We start from the raw sequence: 10000 nt of genomic DNA, 5'->3' as shown, positions 1-10000 counted from the left end.
ATTTAGCTCAAATCTCACTTAAATAGGGGGCTCCAGAGTGGTTCAGCGGTCTAAGGCACTGCATCTCAGTGGTCTGAGGAACTGCATCTCAGTGGTCTAAGGCACTGCATCTCAGCGGTCTGAGGAACTGCATCTCAGTGGTCTAAGGCACTGCATCTCAGCGGTCTGAGGAACTGCATCTCAGTGGTCTAAGGCACTGCATCTCAGTGCGCAAGGTGTCACTGAAGACCCTGGTTTGATTCCAGGCTGTATCACAACCGGCCGTGATTGGGAGTCCCATAGGGCGGCACACAATTAGCCCAGCATTTGCTCTTAACTGACTTGCCTAGTTAAATGAAGGTTACATAAAATAAATACAATTAAATGAGCGTTTATATGTCCACTTCCTAGTAACAGATAATGGGTGAATCCCAAATGGCACCAGGTCAATAGTAGTGCGCTATATAGGGAATAGGGTACCATAGGGCGCTGGTCGATAGTAGTGCACTATATAGGGAATAGGGTGCCATTTGAGACGCAGTGAGAGCATTTCTGCCGTAAAGCGTTTAATTCCATGACTCTGCAGAAACCAGGGTTCAGACCATTACCCTCCTTCCTGTTCATTAGTGCAGAGGAGGAACCACCAGGCGGGGTTATAGGCATGCGTGACCCTCCATAACCCATAGACAGCCCACACGTGGCCCTTGACCAGACTCTGACTGAAGGCTACAGATATAAGAGACAAGATTAGAACAAATTGACAAGCTTTAGGAGGCAGACTGATATTTGGAACTTGAAGCACTAAAAGGCTGATTTCCACACTGAACTTGTTATAAAACATCCAGGAAAGATCAGGACATCGTTTTACTGCATGGCCCTCGATGACCCACAGATATCCCACACGTAGCCCTTGACCAGACAGACACAGAATAATAGGCTAGGCTATGAACAAGAGCAGAAGGCTAAAAGATTAGAACAAATTGACAAACTTTGAAATAGATATTTATGCCAGTCTGAGATGTTGAAATGAAAGCCAAAACAAAATGTATTACAACTAACCAGACAGACACAGAAGAACAGGAAGACAAGGAACAGGGTTGGAATAGATTGACATACTTGTTCAATAGAAATTATTATTATTTTTTGCTAGCTTTTGGAGGCAGTCTAACACCGTACCCAAGCCGCCATCGTGTGCCATCTTGCGCAAATTGATTTTGTCCCCCTCACACCAAACGCGATCACGACACGCAGGTTGAAATATCAAAACAAACTCTGAACCAATTATATTAATTTGGGGACAGGTCGAAAAGCATTAAACATTTATGGCAATTTAGCTAGCTAGCTTGCAGTTGCTAGCTAATTTGTCCTACTTAGTTAGCTTGCAGTTGCTAGCTAATTTGTCCTGGGATTTTAACGTTGAGTTGTTATTTTACCTGAAATGCACAAGGTCCTCTACTTCGACAATTAATCCACAGATAAAACGGTCAACCGAATCGTTTCTAGTCATCTCTCCTCCTTCCAGGCTTTTTCTTCTCTGGACTTTATATGGCGATTGGCATCTACTAGTATTACCAGGACGACGACCTACCTCAGTTCGTCTTTCAATCACCCACGTGGGTATAACCAATGAGGAGATGGCACATGGGTATCTGCTTCTATAAACCAATGAGGAGATGGGAGAGGCAGGACTTGCAGCGCGTTCTGCGCCACAAATAGAAGCAACTTCTATTTTAGCATCTGGCAACGCAGACGCTCGTTGGTGCACGTGAGCAGTGTGGGTGCAATGATTGAATAACATATATGTGTAAATTTATACACCGCTCGCACGGGACACGATCGGTGTGGTCAGCATGTCACATGTTGAACTTGAACCCAACCCAAAACATATGTACACATAATTGCAGGTTTCTAGGCTACAATTGTGGTACAATATCATGGGAACGCTCAGGATGTAATTTTACAGCTTGAAAAGTTGACTTTCCATTACTGTGGGAATGCGTCCCAGATGGCAACCTATTCCCTATATACTGCACTACTTTTGACCAGAGCCCAAGGGACACTATAAAGGGAATAGGAAGCCATTTGGGATACACTCTTGACCTTTAACGATCCATACCCTCGCTGGAGGACTGATCCACAGGTGGGCTTTGTATCCCCACAACAATTATTGGTCGATTCCGGAACTGACTCTCAAAATACATCCCAAATGGCAACCTATTCCCTACATAGTGCACTACTTTTGACCAGAGCCCTATGGTACTATTTACCCCACCTTAATAGAGAATAGGGTGCCATTTGGGACGTACAGGCAGAGGTGCTAGTTTAGTGGAAGAGGGTATAGTGACAGACAGGCACTCATCTTCAGTTTCACAGAAAACACCCCTTCCCTCCTTTTCTCTCTTAAAAGGCTTCTTTAGTTTGACTTTGACAACCCCAACTGCAGTTCTGATCAGAGCCGAGTGCCGAGTGCCGAGCCGAGTGCCGAGCCGAGTGCCGAGCCGAGCCAAGTGCCGAGCCGAGTGCCGAGCCGAGTGCATTCAATAAGGGAGGTTAGGTGGTACGTTTTACCTACAGAATAAGTGACAATGAAGAAGACAGCTCATTTTCTATCTTCTATCTTGTCTGTCCTTTCCATCTAGGTGATGACAGCTCATGGACTGGGACATCTGTCTGGCTCTGTAAGTATGAGCATCCTATGTAGTTACCTTTAACTTCTGTTCTATTCAGTCATAATGGCAGTAGTGCTCTGACTGGTAACTCAATACTTTGTGTTACCTTGATGAAAGTTATTTTATTTAAAATGTTCCGCATTTCATAATGACCTTATTTCTATTTTATTTTAGGAGGCTGAATTAGGAGAGAAGGGCCAGAAAGGAGAAATGGGTGATCCAGTAAGGATAGGATATGTACCAACCTGCTCACAGTGTTCATAGGATTTGTATATAATTAGCCCGTGTAAAAAAAACAATCTGCTCCCCCTGTCCATTTAATCTGTTTCATTATTCATCAGCTAAACTGATCCTAGATCAGCACTCCTACTCTGATACGCTTAAGTATGGGTCCAGAGTATGGGTCCAGATCAGATGAAGACTAATATATTGATGTTCACAGCACAAAGAAACAGTTTGTCTCTGTGTCAAATCAAATCCAATTTTATTTGTCTCATGCGCCAAATACAACAGGCCTTACCGTGAAATGCTTACTATCAAGCCCTTAACCAACAATGCAGTTCAAGAAATAGAGTTAAGAAAACATTTACTAAATAAACTAAAGTGAAAAAAATATACAAAAAGTAACACAAGAAAATGGCATAACAATAACGAGGCTAAACACAGTGGGGGCAATGTAAATAGTCTGGGTGGCCATTGGATTAATTGTTCAGCAGTCTTATGGCTTGGGGGTAGAAACTGTTAAGGAGCCTTTTGGTCCTAGACTTGGTGCTCCGGTACTGCTTGCCGTGCGATAGCAGAGAGAATAGTCTCTGACTTGGGTGACTGGAGTTTTTGACAATTTTTTAGGCCTTCCTCTGACACCGGCTATTATACAGGTCCTGGGTGGCAGGAAGCTTGGTCCCAGTGATGTACTGGGCCGTACACACTACCCTCTGTAGCGCCTTATGGTCAGATGCCGAGCAGTTGCCATACCAGGCGGTGATGCAACCGGTCAGGATTCTCTTGATGGTGCAGTTGTAGAACATTTTGAGGATATGGGGACCCATGCTAAATCTTTTCAGTCTCCTGAGGGGGAAAAGGTTTTGTTGTGCCCTCTTCACGACTGTCTTGGTGTGTTTGGACCATGATAGTTTGCTGGTGATGTGGACACCAAGGAACTTGAAACTCTCGACCCGCTCCACTACAGCCCCATCGATGTTAATGGGGGCCTGTTCGGTCCTCCTTCTCCTATAGTCCACGATCACCTCTTTTGTCTTGCTCATATTGAGGGAGAGGTTGTTGTCCTGGCACCACACTGCCAGGTCTCCTCCCTATAAGCTGTCTCATCGTTGTTGGTACAGTACAGGACGGGACTAAGCACGCACCCCTGAGGGGCCCAGCGTGGCAGATGTGTTTTTGCCTACCCTTACCACCTGGGGGCGGCCTGTCAGGAAGTCCAGGATCCAGTTGCTGAGAGAGGTGTTTAGTCCCAGGGTCCTTAGCTTAGTGATGAGCTTTGCGGGCACTATGGTTTTGTGTGCACTATGTAGGGAATAGGCTGCCATGTGGGATACATACAAAAACATATCTTAAAGAGCTGTTGGCAAATAATCGAATAATCAAATATGAAAAAAAGGATACAAAGTTCAAAGGAGTTCAATCTTTCTCGTGCCACACATCAAAATTAGTCTTCAACAATAGCTACATGGTTTAGAATGAATGACATAGACTTCAACAATAGTTACATGGTTTAGAATGAATGACATAGACTTCAACAATAGCTACATGGTTTAGAATGAATGACATAGACTTCAACAATAGTTACATGGTTTAGAATGAATGACATAGACTTCAACAATAGTTACATGGTTTAGAATGAATGACATAGACTTCAACAATAGTTACATGGTTTAGAATGAATGACATAGACTTCAACAATAGTTACATGGTTTAGAATGAATGACATAGACTTAAACAATAGCTACATGGTTTAGAATGAATGACATAGACTTCAACAATAGTTACATGGTTTAGAATGAATGACATAGACTTCAACAATAGTTACAAGGTTTAGAATGAATGACATAGACTTCAACAATAGTTACATGGTTTAGAATGAATGACATAGACTTCAACAATAGTTACATGGTTTAGAATGAATGACATAGACTTCAACAATAGTTACATGGTTTAGAATGAATGACATAGACTTCAACAATAGTTACATGGTTTAGAATGAATGACATAGACTTCAACAATAGTTACATGGTTTAGAATGAATGACATAGACTTCAACAATAGTTACATGGTTTAGAATGAATGACATAGACTTCAACAATAGTTACATGGTTTAGAATGAATGACATAGACTTCAACAATAGCTACATAGTTTAAAATGAATGACATAGACTTCAACAATAGCTACATGGTTTAGAATGAATGACATAGACTTCAACAATAGTTACATGGTTTAGAATGAATGACATAGACTTCAACAATAGTTACATGGTTTAGAATGAATGACATAGACTTCAACAATAGTTACATGGTTTAGAATGAATGACATAGACTTCAACAATAGTTACATGGTTTAGAATGAATGACATAGACTTCAACAATAGCTACATGGTTTAGAATGAATGACATAGACTTCAACAATAGTTACAAGGTTTAGAATGAATGACATAGACTTCAACAATAGTTACATGGTTTAGAATGAATGACATAGACTTCAACAATAGTTACATGGTTTAGAATGAATGACATAGACTTCAACAATAGCTACATGGTTTAGAATGAATGACATAGACTTCAACAATAGCTACATGGTTTAGAATGAATGACATAGACTTCAACAATAGTTACATGGTTTAGAATGAATGACATAGACTTCAACAATAGTTACATGGTTTAGAATGAATGACATAGACTTCAACAATAGTTACATGGTTTAGAATGAATGACATAGACTTCAACAATAGTTACATGGTTTAGAATGAATGACATAGACTTCAACAATAGTTACATGGTTTAGAATGAATGACATAGACTTCAACAATAGTTACATGGTTTAGAATGAATGACATAGACTTCAACAATAGTTACATGGTTTAGAATGAATGCCATTCAGAAACAGAGTAATAGCTTTTCCAAAGTGACTCACCTGACTGAGTTGGGCTAACTATTGGTTACTATTGTGCAGTGGTGGAAAAAGGACCTCATTTTCATTTTTGAGTAAAAGTAAAGATGCCTTAATAGAGTAAAAGTCCCCCAGTAAAATACTACTTGAGTAAAAATCGAGAAGTATTTGGTTTAAAACATACTTAAGTATCAAAAATAAAAGTACATGTATAAATAATTTCAAATTCCTTATGTTAAGCTAACCAGACAGCACAATTGTCATGTTTTTTTAATTTACAAATAGCCAGGGTCACACTCCAACATTAAACATAATTAACAAACCATTTGTGTTTAATTATTCTGCCAGATCAGAGGCAGTAGGGATGACCAGGGATGTTCTCTTGATAAGTGGTGAATTGGACCATTTTCCTGTCCTGCTAAGCATTCAAAATGTAACCTGTACTTTTGGGTGACATGAAAAATATATCAAGTAAAAAGTAAATAATTTTGTTTAGGAATATAGTGAAGTCAAATTTGTCAAAATATAAATAGTAAAGTACAGATGCCCCCAAAAAGTACTTAAGTAGTACTTTAAAGTATTTTTCTTAAGCACTTTACACCAGTGCTATTGTGTGTCTCTTGTGTAAAGACATTGGATTTACAGGATGATGATAATGGTTTGTATGATCCTTTTCTTCAGGGACAAAGAGGACTCCAAGGACCACATGGTTTCAAGGTAACCAGTTCATTATAAGTATTCAGATGAAGGACAAGCATTAAATACATTTTAAAGGCCTCATCTACACTGATCTGAGTACTGTATGACCTTTGACATTGGGTTTGGTTATCTACACTGATCTGAGTACTGTATAACCTTTGACATTGGGTTTGGTTATCTACACTGATCTGAGTACAGTGTAACCTTTGACATTGGGTTTGGTTATCTACACTGATCTGAGTACTGTGTAACCTTTGACATTGGGTTTGGTTATCTACACTGATCTAAGTACTGTATAACCTTTGACATTGGGTTTGTTAAGTACATAATGATATACAATAACATATATACACATGATATATGAGCAGCCTGGAATTGAATAGGATCCTAGTACACAAAGAAATGATGTTTGAGGAATATAAACTAATATGTTACACAGTGTGTTTCTAGACTAAATATAAACTGGGAGTTCTATAAAGTCTGGTTGAATTGCCCTGTTTGATATGATTCCTTCCTGAAGCCAGACGCTAAATAGATTTTCTCAGGGTCTCACTTATTAATACATGTCCTGGAGTAATTCTGGAGAAAAACAAATCTAACCTTAAATGGTCTCTCTCTCTCTCTCTCTCTCTCTCTGTCTCTCTCTCTCTCTCTCTCTCTCTCTCTCTCTCTCTCTCTCTCTCTTTTCTTCCCATTCCCTCCTCTCCCTCCTTTCATTACTGGTTTAAAGGGAAGCCTAGGACTACCGGGTCCAAAGGGAGAGCCCGGCCCAGAGGTAAACACCCCATTGATAATCAAACTATCACCAGAGAACCAAGAGTCTCTATCACCAGAGAACAAAGAGTCTCTATCACCAGAGAACAAAGAGTCTTTATCAGCAGAGAACCAAGAGTCTCTATCACCAGAGAACAAAGAGTCTTTATCACCAGAGAACAAAGAGTCTTTATCACCAGAGAACAAAGAGTCTATATCAGCAGAGAACAAAGAGTCTTTATCACCAGAGAACAAAGAGTCTCAATCAGCAGAGAACAAAGAGTCTCTATCACCAGAGAACCAAGAGTCTCTATCACCAGAGAACCAAGAGTCTCTATCAGCAGAGAACAAAGAGTCTTTATCACCAGAGAACAAAGAGTCTCTATCAGCAGAGAACAAAGAGTCTCTATCAGCAGAGAACAAAGAGTCTCTATCAGCAGAGAACAAAGAGTCTCTATCAGCAGAGAACAAAGAGTCTTTATCAGCAGAGAACAAAGAGTCTTTATCAGCAGAGAACAAAGAGTCTCTATCAGCAGAGAACAAAGAGTCTCTATCACCAGAGAACAAAGAGTCTCTATCACCAGAGAACAAAGAGTCTCTATCAGCAGAGAATAAAGGGTCTTTATCACCCAACAATACCCAACAACACAAGCTATATGATCATCTGCCATTGTACTTATTGGTACAGTAGTATGAAACTGTTTGGATTGACACAGGAAACTGAATTTATTACATTGTGTACCAAGTACTCAGATACCCTAGATCACCTTTAGTGCACCTGTAGATGGTTTAGGTTCTAGTTCAAGTTCCCTGAGCAGCTAGTGGTAATGCAACTCACCCCAGGAACTAGAACTAGGTCTATATGGCATGACAAGTGCTTAATTACCTCAGGTCAGATGTTTGAGCAATTTATATTGGTCTACAGAGAGAAATTACTATCTTAAACTCTATGGACTCTTGGAAGACTAGCCCTTGGAGCTTAAAATCCGAATAAAATTCTTATCAAACGGTATGACTAATCAAACTTTTTAGGCTGGGCCACCTGTTGACTGTAAGTGAAAGTGGGTCGTTCAGTGTAACTACTATAGAACACTTCAATAGCTCCTGTTTTCCTCTACTGCCCTCTGATACCTGAAGGGGATGGTCAAGCTCCCAAACCAGACAGATTGCTGCAATTCTCACAGCAGGTCAAACACCAAAAGATTGCTACAATCTTCTTTCTTCCCCCACAGTTTGTCCCCTACAGTCTGGTATTTGGGAAATGGTTCATTGGTCTTTTCAATTCTTGATATTTACCCATTTGATTGTTGACAGATATAACTTATAAATGCCTTTTGAGCTTGACACAACTGTTGAATCCCAGACTATAACTTTAAAATAAAATGAAACTGCCGGATGTCCTGAAGGGTATTCTGCAAAGTAGGATCAAAGAGTTAGCCAGTAAATATCCCCAAATAACCGTATTTTTTAAGAAAGAGAAACTTGAAATGGGCTTGGTCTAATTGACTGAACAACCAAAAACACATATACTTTTAGCTTTCTTAATGAACCAGAAAATCAACAGTTATTTCTGGTTATTTATCAAAGTTAGCTGGCTAACTAATTGATCCTACTTTGTAGTATATCCCTCTGGTGTCTAGTAGCTAGCTACAGTCTATACAGTGCCAACATCTCCGAGATGTCTTAGCTTAGCATCCAACTTTCAACCCCTTGGTGACCAGAAAGGCCTCCAGAACAGCATGTCTTTACTGGGGTGTACAGTTGGCAGCTCAGTAATACATCTCTCTGAATCAGAGAGTGATTGCTGGGGCTGTCTGCAGGTAGCCAGACAGGCAGGTCACCATGGGCCAGGCTCTGATTGCTAGAAGGGATATTAAACTCTAACACTTCTCTGACTGTTTTCCAGGGTAAAGAAGGTCCTCCTGGACTCATCGGACTCCCAGGGATTCCAGGAGACACGGTAAGTAAAAGACATGTTACTTAAAATACATGTATAAAGTACCGTCTGCCCCAGGGGTGTGGTCAATTCTATTTCAGTTATGGAAGATATACTCAGTTTTTTGTTCCTGAGTTGAAATGGAATTGACCCCACCCCTCCAGAAAGAACAATCTCATCTTCCTCCTTCTCTCATGTCTTTATCTCCCTTGTTCCACTGTTCCCCCAACTACACCTACCAAAGGACAGTAAGGAAATACATAGATAAACCGCTGAGGAGAGATGGAGAGAAAGTAAGAGAGAGAAGAAGAGAGCTGATGAAGGCAAAGGGGGGGGGGGCAAAGTCTTGAATTGTTACACAGACGATCAGTAATCAAATTTGAGAATGAATTAGTGGGTAGAGGCAGATCGGAGCGTTTTACGTTATGAGGGAGCGGAGGCAGACAGGGACCCCAATCTGTTGCTGCACCTGCTGCACCCATAATGAGTATCTGTCTTTATTCAGAAGCAGGAGAGGGAAAGAGAGGCATTTCATCCTGGAAAAGGGAAAGGATGTTAGAACATGGTGGGCCCGCTGAAGCGGAGAGAAGGAGAGAGATAAATGTATCTGTATGGTAATGGGAGGGTGGATGTGTGTGTTGAGGGGGCAGTAGTTGTGCGTGCTTGTGTACCTGTTCACATCGATGTGTGTGTGTGTGTGTGTGTGTGTGTGTGTGTGTGTGTGTGTGTGTGTGTGTGTGTGTGTGTGTGTGTGTGTGTGTGTAGACCTGGTTGATAGATGTGTCTCTGTTCTGTCCTCTGTTTCTAGGGTTCGTCGGGGGACCAGGGAATACCTGGAAGAGA

General features: G+C 40.8%; 1 protein-coding gene across 6 annotated transcripts in view; it reads left to right on the top strand.

Annotated features, from left to right (window-relative positions):
* LOC106560244 (collagen alpha-1(XIX) chain) overlaps positions 1–10000 on the top strand; it is a 242966-nt gene that overhangs the window by 143170 nt on the left and 89796 nt on the right. For 5 of the 6 annotated variants that reach the window (XR_006760420.1, XM_045701045.1, XM_045701043.1 and 2 more), the window contains exons 22-27: positions 2619–2657; positions 2823–2870; positions 6451–6486; positions 7199–7243; positions 9128–9181; positions 9966–10000. The exon at positions 9966–10000 is cut by the window's right edge and continues 19 nt beyond it. Coding sequence is in view for 5 of the 6 variants with exons in the window: in XM_045701045.1 (XP_045557001.1) it covers positions 2619–2657; positions 2823–2870; positions 6451–6486; positions 7199–7243; positions 9128–9181; positions 9966–10000 (257 nt within the window). In the remaining variant the exon portion in view is untranslated. The remainder of the gene's footprint in view (positions 1–2618; positions 2658–2822; positions 2871–6450; positions 6487–7198; positions 7244–9127; positions 9182–9965) is intronic. The other variant, XM_045701046.1, reaches the window with a different exon arrangement.

This window comes from Salmo salar, chromosome ssa18 (assembly GCF_905237065.1).
Source record: "Salmo salar chromosome ssa18, Ssal_v3.1, whole genome shotgun sequence".
NCBI lineage: Eukaryota > Metazoa > Chordata > Actinopteri > Salmoniformes > Salmonidae > Salmo > Salmo salar.
The sequence above is the reverse complement of the archived record's forward strand: the minus strand, read 5'-3'. Positions and strand labels throughout refer to the sequence as shown.